The following is a 15,492-nucleotide window of genomic DNA, read 5'->3' as shown; positions in this document are numbered from 1 at the left end:
TGTAGCTCCCGATAGTCATGCAGGGTGCTTGTCCATAACCAAAGACAAGCTACTAGTTACATACAGCTCTGCACTCCCCAAGATATGCCCTTCCCCCCAAAAAAGCTTAATAACTGAATTTCAAATCAGTATTTTAATGGCAACCGCTAAACTCATAAGAACACTAAGCTTATTACACAGATGAAGAAAAACACACTTCAAGCTGAATCTCCATGTGGAGCACCTAAAGCAATTAATTGGATATCGACTAAAATTGTGGTTTTAGAAGAGTCCATGCTCCCAAGGTTAAATGGCCACCCAGACACTCCTCTTAAGGGGTTCCAGATGGACCCACCCAACACTGAATCCCCTCTGTGATAAATGGCTTGCTAGCAAGGCAAGATCCCAGGTATTTATTAGAAACGAGTAGCTTATCAGTCATAGAAGCTCTTTCTGTTTTGAAATACCACAGGACGGAAACCACTTTTCCTCTCTAAGACACTCCTCACCCTCCCTGACCATATACATAGAATTTTAGAGGGAGATGAATGTCTCAGCACAACACATAAAAATGAAAACTGAAAGGTTAGGAAAAGATGTAGAGCGGTGCTAAAACTCAGCAAGGAAATTGGAGAGCGAGGGTGCACACATGCAGGCCCACTGCAGTGCAGGATCACCTTGGAAGGAAGGCAAGGGCTGCCCCTGCACGCTGCCCACTCCTCAGTCCTCTGTGCAGGGTGGATGGCAGCCCAAAATATTAGGAAAGGGGAAATGGGGAAAATGTGGTCCCAAAATATTTTTAAATGTCTGATATTATTAGGTATGTGCTTGTTAATGCACTAAATAACCTTTCTAGCCGATCCAGTGGCTTCCATAATTTCTTAGCAGTGAGGAATATAAACCATATATCTGCACAACTGCAATATGATATGAAAATAGCTGTGATTTGGCTGGGTGCAGTGGCTCACACCTGTAATCCCAGCACTTTGAGGTGGGCGGATCACAGGTCAGGAGCCTAGCCAATATGATGAAACCCCATCTCTACTAAAATTATATTAAAAATTAGCCAGGCATTGGGGGCGCGCACCTGTAGTCCCAGCTACTCAGGAGGCTGAGGCGGGAGAATCACTTGAACCTAGGAGGCAGAGGTTGCAGTGAGCCAAGATTGCGTCACTGCACTCCAGTCTGGGTGACAGAGGGAAACTCTGTCTCAAAAAAACAAAAATAGCTGTGAGTGATTTCTACTGGTGACACAATCACAAGTGTTAATACTTATACTCCTGCCAAACCATGACTCTGATTTCATACCTTTACTCATAGTTGAAGGAAATGTTCTATTTCAGTGAGAGGTTAGTAAAAATGAAGTGGTCATGTCTCCATTCAAGTTATTGGACCCTAGGTTAAAAAACTCTTGCTCTAGAGACAGCCTGGCTAGTTCTGATGGTTTTATTTATTTTAAGTAGTAACACATTGGATGCAAAAGTACTTAGAGTTCTTTCTGGGAAAGATGGTCTGCATACCTCTGGAATAGTGATTACTACTATCAAGTTTTACCAGTGCTGTACACCAATCCCAGAGAAGGAGATTGCCAATTTCAAAGAAGAGCTCCAAAGGGAGTTTCTTTGGTCAACTTGAATGTATATATAAACCTGCAGTGATGAAAAAAGGGCCATCATATGATGTCCATCATAATATTTAATATCATAGTTTTGTTTTCCATGAACTGTAAAAATCATGAAGTATGTCAAATAATAGAAACCAAGGAAAAGGTCTTTTTTTACCACATTTCGAAAAACAATTCGTTTCTCAAGCTGTCCACATTATCTTCAACATCAGCATTTTCGCCATCAGTAGATGAGCAACTTTTGATTCTCCCAGAGCACTTTTGCATAACACATCCTCTCTTGTTGTTAGACACACAGTGCTTTTGGAACCAGAAATCTATCCCCAGAAATTCTATCCCCACATGTATCCGTTTGTATAATATTAAGAAGCGGGGTTTTGTCATTTGTTCTAGAGGCCTGTGTTTGTGATTTCTCCACAGTGACCACCAGCTAAGGAAATTACTTTTTGAAGTGACTTTAATGGCTTGTTTGCAGTGACAACCAATACATGCAGCTAAGAGAGACCAACCCCAAGAATAATAAGTAAATCTTTGTTAGATGTCTTTACCATTTTTTTAATGGACTCTACCAGTTGACCTCTATAATTATCCTAAATTAGCAATGACTAAGTTTATTTCAGACTAATCTGTCTTCCCCAAACAATACTTCTTTAAAGTAATACAGCCCTAACAATGTAATATACATTGCAAACTCAAATATAAGTGAATCCCTCTTCATGATGGTTGATTTTGGAGAATGTTATATTCAAGCACAGACAGTAGTTTTGAAGATAAAATAAGAAGTGAGGAATCAGAAACTATAACTTCTCATCCTTTTTATATTCTAGGTTTAATCTGACCAATCCCTGGTTAAGTCGTAAACTCACATATTAAGAATTGGCTTCACATATTGCAGGTTGTTCTCTGGTTTTATTAGTTTCTATATAATATTTAGTACAAGCTCAGATAAGAGAGCAGAAGTCTTTTTAGAAATGTAGAATTCGGGCCTGTAATCCTGGCACTTTGGGAGGCCAAGGCAGGTGGATCACCTGAGGTCAGAAGTTCAAGACCAGCCTGGCCAACATAGTGAAACCTCGTCTCTGCTATACAAAAATTAGCCAGGTGTGGTGGCAGACACCTGTAATCCCAGCTACTTGGAAAGCTGAGGCAAGAGAATCCCTTGAACCTGGGAGGCGGAGATTGTAGTGAGTCGAGATCATGCCATTGCACTCCAGCCTGGGTGACAAGAGCGAAACTCCATCTCAAAAAATAAAAAGAAATATAGAATTCTGCCAGGCACAATGGCTCACACCTGTAATCCCAGCACTTTGGAGGCTGAGGCACCTTGGGTCCAAGAGTTCAAGAACAGCTTGGACAACATGGTGAAACCCCAACTTTTCAAAAAATATGAAAAATTAGCCAGGTGTGGTGGTGCATATCTATTGTCCCTGCTACTCAGGAGGCTGAGGTGGGAGGATTGCTCAAGCCCAGGAGGTTAGGGCTACAGTGAGCCAAGATCCGGCTACTGCTCTCTAGCCTGGACAACAAAGCCAGACCCTGTCTCAAAAAATAAAAAAAAAAAAAAAAGAAATGTAGAATGTATTTATTGTTGTTGATTGACTTTCCCACTGCTTGTCGCTTATGATTGTTAGGGAAACAGTAAGTTGTTTGTTGGGTATTTTGAGATACTTGGATAAAGAACTTGGAAAATGAAAGTGTTATTCTTAGTCATGTTCTTTGGTCCTAGCTCCAGAATTACTATTCATCCTGATAAAGAAAAGAAACAATGAGTGACATTTGCTTATTGTTTGTTATAGTCCTAATGCCATTAACTTGTTTCCTGGTATAATAATTCCCAATAAGCTTCTCCTACCAGCAGGTCCCAGTTGGGTGGTTTGGCTCATATGAAAACATTTACCTTTCCCCGTGCTAACTCTGTGACATTCCATTACTATAATTTCCTTTTTCAGCGTGGCAATACCAATAAATAAAAATGAAAAAACGCTTCGGTCGCCCATCTCACCCCTCTCTGATGCATCTAAACACAAATACACCAGCGAGGACTTCACTTCTTCCAGCCGACCTAATGGCAACAGCTTCTTCACTTCAGCCTCTTCCAGCAAAAAGCCGAAGGCCGACAGCCAGCTGCAGCCTCACGGTGGAGACCTCACGGTTCGTTGATGCTCTTCCTTTCCTAATTGAAACCAAAATGAAAGTGAGCACCCCTGAGCTCTGTCTCTAACCTAGCACAGTCCGAACACATGCTTGAGGTCCCTTGAGAATTCCTGAATGCAGCCCACTTCTAGCAAGACTCAGCAGAGGACAGCCCCCTTCACCCTCACAACAGAGCGGGGAAAGAAGAACCCTTAGGGGGAGTTCTAAGCCTCTGTTGCTTAGGCAGGATTTCGTTTTTCCTTCTGTAAAGAGAAGACCTAAAAGTAATATGCCATCCCGCAACGAAGTAAATTAGGAGTTTGAACCAACCAACCTTTCTATTGGGAAATATTTCTTACCCCAGGGCAGAGTTAAATCTGGGATTAAAACCCCACACCAAAATCTACAGGCCCCCCACTTTATGTTTGTTGGCCAGTGTCTCAGCCACAGTGGGGGACCCCTACCACCACCCCTTTTCCAGTGATCTCACTGGTGATTCCAGCACACCCCAGGGGAAGAGCAAGGGACTTGGGTTCAGAGTCTGACCTCACCTCTTAGCTACAGTGTGATCTTGGGCCAGTTGCTTAATCTCTCTGCTCCTGTTTCTTTACCTGCAAAACGGTAGTGATAAAATTTAAAAGAGACAATATTATGAAAAGACCCTGGGCGGGCATGGTGACTCATGCCTGTATTCCCAGTACTTTGGGAGGCTGACGTGGGTGGATCGCTTGAGGTCAGGAGTTCAAGACCAGCCTGGCTAACATGGTGAAACCCTGTCTCTACTAAAAATACAAAAATTAGCAGGATGTGGTGGCGGGCACCTGTACTCCCAGCTACTCAGGAGGCTGAGGCACAAGAATTGCTTAAACCTGGGAGGCGGAGGTTGCAGTGAGCTTAGATCTCACCACTGCACTCCGTCCTGGGCGACAAAGCAAGACTGTCTCAAGAAAAAAAGACTCCAACACCTAGGGTCACCTATGCAATTAACACTACATGTTAGTTCCGTGCTGGCCCTGGACCACTCATCCTTTCAGGAACATTAGTTACTTCCACACCCTCCCCTGTGGTAATCACTGTGCCTATCAAAACCAGCTAGGTGGCCAGGCATGGTGGCATATACCTGTAATCCCAGCTCTTCAGGAGGCTGAGGCAGGAGAATCACTTGAACTGGGGAGGTGGAGGTTGCAGTGAGCTGAGATCATGCTACTGCACTCCAGCCTGGGCAGCAGAGCAAGACTCCATCATTAAAAAAAAAACAAACTAACTGGGCTTTGTAAGGCAGGGAGTGATATGAGACTTAAGAACAGGACTCTGCAAAGAAAGATGACGGAGGGAGCAGTGTATAACACTTTATCCATGAATTAAAGACTATTAAAAGTTGCAGGAAGTGCTCACAAGAGCTTAAATCTTACAACATCCTCAGGAACTTCCTTGTACACCCTCACTGGGAGCAGTGGTCTTTAATTATAGACTGAAATAATTGGGGAAGACCTATACTAGAAAAACATGGAACAAAAAGCCACCAATTCATGGTTTTTTATTTGCCTCTATATCCTTATGTAATGAGCAACTTTGATATGCAGAAAACTGTAAACCAAATATACATTTTATTTAGTTACTCTTCACCAAACAGGTGCTTATTCAGTAAATACTTAACGTGCCGGGCACTGTGCTGAGCACCAGAGATGCAATAACAATCCGGAAGATTCCATCTGTGCCCACATGAAGCTTACGTTTGGCGGGGGAGAGAGCCTTAGACAGGGAATCACACACATCCATGATTCACCAGAGGCTTGAGTTAGTCCTGGAGTGGCAGACTTTTTTTTGCGAAGCAGGCTTTGACATTTTGGACTGAGTAATTACTTGTGGTGGGGCTGTCCTGCGCAGTGTAGGATGTTTGGCAGCATCCCTGGCCTCCACCCAGTAGGTGCTATGGGCACCTACTCGCACTGGTGACAACTAAAAATGTCTCCAGGCATTGTCAACTTGCCCCCAGTTGAGAACTGCTTCTGTGAAGAGTTCAATAAATAACTTAAATGTTTATGGGCTGCACTGTCTCCATCCCAGCTACTCAACTTTGCCATTGTAGCAGGAAAGCAGACAGTAGATGAATACATAGACAGGATTGGAAAATTGTCTTTACAAAAAGGGCCAGGTTTGAATTCCCGGTCATAGATTGCTGACCCCTATGCAAGATCTCTAAAAGGCAAGTAGCCACATAGTGAAAGGCAAAGAGCATTACAGGCGGAGGAAGCAGCAAGTGCAGAGGTCCAGAGAAAGAACTGGACACCGGCCCCTGAGTCTGGGGCAGAGTCCACAGGCAAGCATGGCTGAGGGGCCGCTTGGCTGAGATTGCTGCTTTTCCCAAGAGCAGGCAGACACCACTGGAGAAGTTTAAGAACAGTTTTAAAATGTTGACATCTGAGTTTCCTGGTCTTCTGTAACAGTAGACTCTAACCCTTACAGTGTTACACATAAAAGCAGTCCATATTTAAAGAAGCATTTGTATACACTCAATTTTAATTACTTCAGAGAAACCATTTGCATTTCCTAACCACAGACTGTGGTTTTATGATCCATGTGTTTAGCACACAATAGGTGCCATGTAAATGTTTGTATCCCTAGTAATGTGTTTTTTAAAAATTTTCCACAGACTAATGTGTTCCTCATATATATCACATGTAACACATTATATATATATATATTTGTTTGTTTGTTTTTGAGATGGAGTTTTGTTCTTATTTCCCAGGCTGGAGTGCAATGGTGCGATCTTGGCAAACTGCAACCTCTGCCTCCTGGGTTCAAGCGATTCTCATGCCTCAGCTTTTCCCGAGTAACTGGGATTATAGGGTACCCACAACTACGCCCAGCTAATTTTTGCATTTTTAGTAGAGATGAAGTTTTGCCATGTTGGCCAGGCTGGTCTTGAACTCCTGACCTCAGATGATCCGCCCACCTTGGCCTCCCAAAAGTGCTGAGATTACAAGTATGAGCCACCAAGCCCGGCCTAAAATATATTTTTTAAGTAATTCCTAGTGGTTCCCATTGACTCCTTCTGGTCTTCACAGACAGCCAGGGAGAGCCAGCAAGCCTGTGAGCTGAGTGACTTCTCTTCTGCTAGAGGCAGTGTTGGTGAATGGTTCTGAAAGCGTAGTTCCAGAGTCGCAGGTGATCTCGGCATTTGCATCACCAGGAACCAGATAGAAGGGCAGATTCTAGGGTCCCACCTAGCCCTGCTGAATCCCAGACTCTCAGGCTGGGGCCCAGCAATCTGTGTTTTCACCTGCCCCCTGGAGGACGCTGATGAAAACTGAACTGGCCAGTCCCCAGTCTAGCAGACTGGGGAAAGTAGGCGTCTACACCCAAAGCCTTGGCCCCCACCACAGTTACTGTTTGAGTGTGGGCAAGTTGTTGAACCTCACCAAGCCTGTTTCTGGATCTGTGCGAGTGGATGTCATGACTTCCCTTTTGATAGCGTCATGAGAATGATAGTTGAGAATACATGTAGAAGCCCGCAGCTTAATACCTAGAATGCATATGTTTCTTTATTGAGACAAAATCACCATCAATTCTAATACAGAGCACAAAGATATTCTATGTATGTATGTAGGTAAGTAGGTATGTACATATGTATGTGTGTACGTATGTAAGTAATGGGCTGCTCGCTTCACCAGGTGGCCAGTTTCTCAAAGACTTGTATGTTGTTTGTTGTTTAGAAAGCAGCTCACAACAATTCCGAAAACATTCCCCTCCACAAGTCACGGCCACAGACAGAGCCGTGGTCTCCAGGCTCCAGCGGCCACAGGGACTGCAAGAGACAGAAACTTATCTTCGATGATATGTAAGTTCATCTTTAATATGGTGAGGGGCAAGACAGAACAGAAGCTGCTCAGGTGGAAAGGGCTCGGGCACCTTGGTGTGGCCACATTCAGCTACAGTGTGGCCTTTTTGTCCCCCCTGGGACTTGGTTATTTAAATGTCCCTCTCAAAGGAAATTGGAGCCTTCATTTTGAGTGCATGCCTGCGTCCTGTTGGGGATTTTGGGCAGACGGAATAATCAGTCCTAATGGGGTTGGATCCAGGACATCAGAAAACAAAGGCAAATAGCATTAATGAGTCTTACACTTCTAAGCGCTTGTACTGTGGGCTGTTGGCAGTTTTATGCTACTAGAAAGAGAAGCATTGTTGTTTTTGTAAATTATAATAGGCAACGAATAATAGTGATTTACTACTGAAAGCTTTTTTCCCCCAACTGCTATATTCTTTGTAATAGTATAAATGATTCTTACAGTGGAAAAAAATGCCATCATCCTTCACCCAATTCTAGCACTTTCAGTTTCACCCAAGTATAACTTCCATTCCCAGCATCATTTTAAAAGGAGGAGAAACAAGAGGAGAAGATGAATAAAAATAATGTCCTGGAATGCTCTCAAGAGGCTGAAAATGACAAATGAGAAATGATAAAATGATGCTGAAAATTATTTTGGCTCTTAGGGAAAATATATGTGTCAGGGATAAGCCTGGAAGGCAGGAGATACTCAGCTTGAATCATCTTCGGCTTTAGCTGTCCTATGGGCATCAAATACGTGGCTGGGTGAGGCAGGATAAATTCAGCCCAGGGGTGGAGCAGCTGCAGAAGTAAGCACTCCTGCCTTCTGAGGGCTTCCAGTCCAGCTGAGGAGACAGACTACCAGCCACTAACCCCACAGGAAGTCAGAAAATAAAATGGTTCTACATGTCTGAGAGTCCAGTGGCAAATGGCACAACTCCCTCGGCAGGCCCTCCTAGGATCCATTAAATGCTATCTCCTAAGGGATACCACGTGAGCACAGAAGGCACTGTGCAGGGGTGGCTACCTCAGCCTCATCATCCACCCCAATCCTCCATCCCTAGCTGCCACCCAGTCTCGGCATGATCTATTTATCCACCTCTGCACACTTCCCTGGGAAATTTAAAATACTATGTTGTAGTTTTCAAGTACTGCGTGGACTCCTGTAGGCTATTTGGGGCACAGAGTTTTGGGGGTAAAAGCCAAATCCTCATTTGTTGTTTGTTTTGTTAAGTCAATACATTCCAGGTAACTGGGTTTTAGGAAAGCTTGAGGACAGCCCAGGAGGGCGTGTGTGTTTCTTTTCTTCCTGTGGCGGCAGCTGTGTCCCACCCCACGTACACTCCTGCCCCTCACCACCCTCCTTCCTCTCACTGTCTGAATTGCCCTTGCCAGGCAGCCACGGAGATAGGTGGTGATTAATCCCCAGGGAGGGCATGGAATGGAACTACAGTCAGGTGGTCAACTTCATTTATAATTAGAGTTCAGGGATATAAATGGTTCATGTGAACTTCAGCCATTTGTGGAAATAAGATATTAGAATTGTATATAAGGATAACATAGAAATTTGCATTTGGAAGTCATAAGCCAACAACATGATCAAACAGAAGAAGCATTAGACCCTGAGGTGCTCAAAACACCACATACTTGCAGTGGATGGATTTGAGGCCATAGTATGTGTATGTGTGTATATATATATACACACATACACACACACACACACACACACACATATATACAAAATACAAACAAATATGTAAGATTAAAATCCGAGGAATTTAGCATAGTGTATGTGTGTGTATATATAAAAAATACAAACTCATATGTAACATTAAAATGCAAGGAATTTTCCAGTGTATGAACCAGAAAGCTAAGTCAGAAACAGCAACAACTAAATAATTATACTTTGATCTGCAGGTACTGGACTTTTTTTTTTTTTTTTGAGATAAGATCTTGGTCTGTCACCCAGGCTAGAGTTCAGTGCAGTAGTTTTATCATGGCTCAGTGCAGCCTCAAACTCCTGGGCTCACACTATCTTCCCACCTCACCCTCCTGAGTAGCTGGGTCTACAGGTGCATGCTACCACACCCAGTTAACTTTTTTTTTTTTTTTTGAGAAATAATGTCTCACTATGTTAACCAGGCTGGTCTTTAACTCCTGGCCTCAAGCAACCCTCCCACCTTAGCCTCCCAAAGTGCTGGATTATAGGCATGAGCTGCCACGGCTGGCAGTCCTTGGACTTTTTATAAGAGGAAATGTTTCTCAATCTGCTATGGCTAAAACTAACATAATTTTGTCACTATCTGTGTCAACAAAGAGGCTGTTATCATTTGTTCTTCCCATTAGCAATATGTATAATTTTCCTGGCTGACAGCTACAATAAAACTGTTTCTCCTTTTATGCATGTAGATAGAATAGAATTAAAAAGCACTGTTACATATCCATCATATGGAGAGATAGATGTTGTGTTCCAATTGCCATGTGTCCCAGCTGACTTGAAATCCATAACAGGAAAATAAATATGCAACTCAAACAGCCACTCAACCATCGAACTAAGCAAGTTGTGGAAAGATTCTTCAAGCTTGAAATGCAAAAACAGGCTGGGCATGGTGGCTCATGCCTGTAATCCCAGAACTTTGGGAGGCCAAGGTGGGTGGATCACTTGAGGGCAGGAGTTTGAGACCAGCCTGGCCAATATGGTAAAACCCCATCTCTACTAAAAATGCAAAAAAAAAAAAATTAGCCAGGCATGGTGACATGCATCTGTAGTCCCAGCTACTCGGGAGGCTGAGGCAGGAGAATCACTTCACCCTGGGAGGTGGAGGTTACAGTGAGCCAAGATCGCACCATTGCACTCCAATCAGGCCACAAGAGTGAAACTCCATTTCAGAAAAAAAAAAAAAGAAAAAGAGAAAAAATAGGCATCATCTCTTCTTTAAACAGTAAAAACAAGCAATCTTCAAGAGATCACTGAGCTAGGATGTCACCTAAAATTGTGCAAAACGTCTCCCAGGTTCCACTTGGTATGTCTGGAGCACTTACTAAGAGCCAAGTACAGGTGCAAGAGCTAAAGTATAATGATTAATTAATTTTCGGTTCTTCAGGGAAGAGAGGGGCACGTGGTGACCTCTGCAGGAAAGTTTCGTAGGATTACTAAATTCAGTTCTCCGCCTCCTCCCTGCCCATCTCCATTCCGTGCCAGCTTCCCCACCAGCACCCTCAGTGAGAGAGGAAGACCTCAGCCCGTGTCCCTTTCCTTGACTTCTCTTCACTGAAGGTGAAGAGTGAACTTCAGCCCTATGTGAAACAACCAGTGAAATGACCAAAGAGAGACCATCAGTGGGAGAAAAGAAAGGACTAGATAATTAGCACTGGAGTGATTTCGAATTGATGGAAATCCAGTTACAGTGATCCAAAAAGTAACAGATGCCACACTGTCATTTAATTTTTAAAGCCAAATCATGCAGCTTTTTTAAAAAAGTAAACTCATCTCTTTGTATTATAAATACTTGTTAATGGTTGAATAAACATGAGATTCAGGCAACAGCTGAAGCCAGTAGGCTCTCAATAACAAATGTTGAATGAACCCAGCTGAATTATAAATTACATTCCCAGGGGAGAGTGCCTGCAGTTTTTTTTCTGTGACTGTCAAGAATCTACATGCAGGTGAATGTGAATTAATGGGCTTCCAAGCCCCTTTTCCTATGTTACTTACCAATTAAACAGGCACCAGTTAGTGCCTTTGGGATATGGACAGAACTAAGCAGAATAACATTCATTTTTAAAATGTGATCCAGGTCAGCATGTTCTTTGTACGTTGCGGGCTCATATTGGTGGCAGTGCGACCTCACCTCCTCCCCTGACATTTAGTAAATGCACACCATTTATTACTTGACAGCCACAGTATTAAGGTGACACTAGTATGATTACCAAATTTCTGTTTAAAAAACAAATCTATAAAAATGTATGTCAATGAATGACAGCACTTGATTCAACTCGAGGCCTAGAAACTGGTCTTATTAGTACAAAGCCATGAGCTGTAAGTTACTTGGTGTCATAATTAGTGACAGGGGAATTCTTGGCTGGGGAAAATTGAGACCAAACAACTGTGTCATGAAGCCCTCACTACGGAAGTCCTCAGAACAGAGCTAAGTGGTGGTGAGATGCTTGGCTGGAAAACCAGCTCCTCTATCCTACCCGCTGTACTGCTGTGCTAGGAAGCCAGAGAACCCCAGGTGCCAGGGCTGCCTGCCGTTCCCTGGAAGAAGTGCTGGCTGCTGCCTGTGTGTCACGTTAAAGTCAGTCACAATCAGCACATATAGCCAAATCACCAAACCTCCCATCTGTCCCCATGGTGCCTGTAACAGGAGCCCGGCTACCTGAACCTCCCGACGGTGAGGAAAGACTGACTGTAGACTCTAGGCACTGAAGGCAGTGGCCGGAAGGAAGCAAAAAAGGGACTTGACATTTGTAATGTACTTAGCACAGCAGTCTCAGAGCTATAAGGATTTTAATTTTATAGAGGATGGGAAGATGCCCATATGTAAAAGGTTGGGTCTCTAGTAGCATGACTTAGTCAAAGGACTTAGTTAAAATCCTTGAGTAGGTAAAATTGCAGCTGGGAAGGCACTCCTTCCCAGGGCTTACAATGGACATGTTCTCCTGAGGGTCTCCTCTCCCAGTCCTTTCAAAGCAGGACCCCACCTTTTTATTTTCCTGATAAATCATTAAGCCTTTATTGGTCTTCATGTGGAATTTCTCCCATTATGATAGCCCTGTGTCAAGGCCAGGTGCTTATTTTGTTCTGATCAAAATAGAGACAGAGAAATGGAGTAGGATTTGTAAGGGGTGAGGGGGAACAAGGACATTCAGATCTCCTGGATTGAAATCTCAGCTGTCTAATCATTTTTAGGGTTTTCTAAGATTATTTTAAATGTCATACTCAGAGAAAAACAACCATCAGATTGACTAATTTCCCATTTCAACAGAAAGTTACTTTTTATTCAGTGACCCAAACCTGCCCCACATAGCCTGGGCATCCTGCAGAGTAGCCCCTGCCTTCTGTGCCCAGCCGAGAAGGAAGTAGTCGCCTGCAGGAGCCTGTGGCCTGGAAGAAATAGTGAATGGCCGCTTGTGCCTTGAAGAAGCCAGGTGCCAGGGACTAGGGGGCCCCAGCCAGCATCAAAGTTGTGGAAATAAAAGCTGTGTTTGAATCCTTGCTACCCAGATACAATCTACCTGCTTCCATGGGGAAGTGCCAGTGCCAGCATCCCAGAGTGCCTGACTCTGAAGTGCCCTCATCCATAGTCATCACTTACTCTGTGTATTAAAAATAATTACTTCTTATGCATTCTCCTCAAAGCTGGGGACATATTAACACCTCTGGGGCTTATCAGATGACAAGCTGACATATCGGATAGCAGATGATGAATTCATTTGGTATGCAGTTGCCTATTTGTCTGATTTGGGTTTCAACTTCCCTAAGAAAATCATCCAGTTTCTGCCGCGCCGAGGAACTTGTTGTTCAAACACATTGAGCTCTCATTCCTGCCAGCTTTCGCAAAACAGGCTGGCTCTGCCGAGGGCGGCATTTCACAGAGGTAGGAATTACAGAAAGGAGTCTGCCAGGCTCTCCGTGGGAGACCATTCAACTCTATCCCAGCCACAAAGGAGAACAAAAAGCAAGGTTGCTTTAATATTCCTGTGCCAGAAGAAATATGGGGTTAGCTCAAACCCTGATGCTGCTGAGAACCAAGACCGTGTGTTTCTAGGTGGGGGTGGCGGGAGGGGGAAGAGAAGAAAGGAAAACATTCTATTTTGTTCAAGTGCTCAGAATCCTTTTGTTGGAGGGAGCTCTCATAACAAAGATACATGCGGCTAAGCTCTAGCTTTCATATCACTTAAGCCCTGTTTCTGAAGAGCCCAAGATTCACAGTTAGTTACATTTATGGTGTTTAATTAAACTTTTATTAGGTTTGCTCATGTATCATCATAAAATACCATCACTGCGGGAAACAGTGTGAAGAATTTTATTACCTAAATGAAAAACAAAAACTCTAGATTTTCCATGTTAAAAAAAAAATAGATGGAAAATCTGTTCAAACACTGAGATAAGATCAAATTTTAGTACTTTTGCCATATTATATTCTATAACTGTCACAATGGTGACAGCAATTTTACTTTTCCTACTGACTTGTATATTGCTGTCAGAAGGGATGCCTTTGTGAAAGTGTGCATTCGTGGCAAGGCTGGACACTGGGTGACATCCCATTGGTCCCATTGGCTTTAGAAGGATCTGCTCTGGAAGTACAGCACTAGAAATCACCCGAAAGGAGAAAATGGGCCAATCATCAGGCAATCTTCAGTGACTCATTATAGTGAGCCCCTCATTGTATGCAAAGATGAGAGTTCTAACAAATGTGTTCATAAGTGGCCTCCAGATGGTATCTATGCTATTAGCATCTCAGGTTACTATTATAGTTGCTCTGATACAATCAGAAAATTAGGTGTGTTACTTATCCACATGCATTATTGTGAGATTCTGTGATTCAGCCTCCATATCAGGATTAAAAAATATGCTCCTATGCTGCAGATGAACACAATATTGATTAAGGAGCTCATATTAGGAATTGTGAACCACTGCCATTCATAAGGGTAACTTAGAAGGCTGGTGGAAACTAAGATGCCATAGCTTTATAACCAAAATAATCCTTTAATGAAAACAAATGCATTTGAAGTAGTGATCTGTTAGCGACGAAACAGGGCAAGAAAAAAATGACCTAACTTATATACTAGAGTATAGAACAGATAATGATGTGGAGAATTTCAAGTTGCCATGGAGACGCTCTCTGGCTCATTGGATGCAATGCTACGCCTCATCGGAAGGCACCACTCCTTTCTAAGCTCAAAATGAACTCAGTGCCATTCATTCAAGAGGGACCTGCTTACCTTCTACCGTGTGCCAAAAACTCCAGAATGGGGAAGATCAAAGAAGTCTGTGGCATGGTCCTGCTAAAAATGTACCAGCAACCAAGTTACCAAGTTGCACACATGCCCAGTACGGCTCAGAAGATAATGAAACACCCGGAAGTGTAGTAAACAAAGAAGTGTTGTGTGAGATCAGGAAGGACAGAGGTGAACATGGACCAAGGTTACTTGGAACACCTTATGGCAGAAGAATTTGAGGGGCAGGTAACATTTGACTCATAGAAGGCACTCAGTGAATGAGCAGGGAGGAGAGTGTTCCAGACGGGGGAAGTGATAAGCAAAACTCCTCAGACCAGGATTCCATGTTATCAACAAGAGGAGCTACCTCTGACTTTAGCCAAAGGCCTTCATGAATAAGCAATATGGTTAAGAGGGTTAGGAAAGATTATTGGGGATCTGAACTGAGATTTGATCTCATAGGCCCTGGAGATTGATTTTTGGTCCATGAGTAGGATGGTGATAAAATGAAAGCCATGTAATCCCAGTACTTTGGGAGGCTGAGGCGGGTGGATCACTTGAGCTCAAGAGTTCGAGACCAGCCTGGGCAACATGGCAAAACCCCATCTGCTAAAAATACAAAAAATTAGCCAGGTATAGTGGCATGCACCTGTAATCCCAGCTACCTGGGAGGCTATGGTGGGAGGGTTGCTTAACCACAGGAGGTTGAGGCTGCAGTATTGGTGATCGTAATCACTGCCCTCCAGGCTATGCGACAGAGTGAAAAGCTCTCTCAAAAAACAACAACAACAAAAATAACACCAATTGCTGGAGTTGGAACCAAAGACCAGACAGTATGTGAACATATGTGTCAATATGTGGACAAAAGGAAAACTCACCAAGGCAACAATAAAGTTATTCATATGGAGGAAGCATGGGCATCCAGGAGATGGAAGAAAGAAAATGGAGTGGCAGGAGGAGGGCCTTAGTAGGAAGGAGACCG

The 15,492-nt window shown here is 43.4% G+C and overlaps 1 protein-coding gene across 13 annotated transcripts in view; it reads left to right on the top strand.

The window, feature by feature from the left end:
• Positions 1–15,492, top strand: part of AFF3 (ALF transcription elongation factor 3) — a 566,569-nt gene that overhangs the window by 524,959 nt on the left and 26,118 nt on the right. For all 13 annotated transcript variants that reach the window (XM_078348797.1, XM_078348798.1, XM_035271750.3 and 10 more), the window contains 2 exons: positions 3,553–3,754; positions 7,453–7,577. In XM_078348797.1, coding sequence (XP_078204923.1) covers positions 3,553–3,754; positions 7,453–7,577 — 327 coding nt within the window. The remainder of the gene's footprint in view (positions 1–3,552; positions 3,755–7,452; positions 7,578–15,492) is intronic.

The sequence above is a fragment of the Callithrix jacchus genome, chromosome 14, assembly GCF_049354715.1.
Source record: "Callithrix jacchus isolate 240 chromosome 14, calJac240_pri, whole genome shotgun sequence".
NCBI classification, from domain to species: domain Eukaryota; kingdom Metazoa; phylum Chordata; class Mammalia; order Primates; family Cebidae; genus Callithrix; species Callithrix jacchus.
The sequence above is the reverse complement of the archived record's forward strand: the minus strand, read 5'-3'. Positions and strand labels throughout refer to the sequence as shown.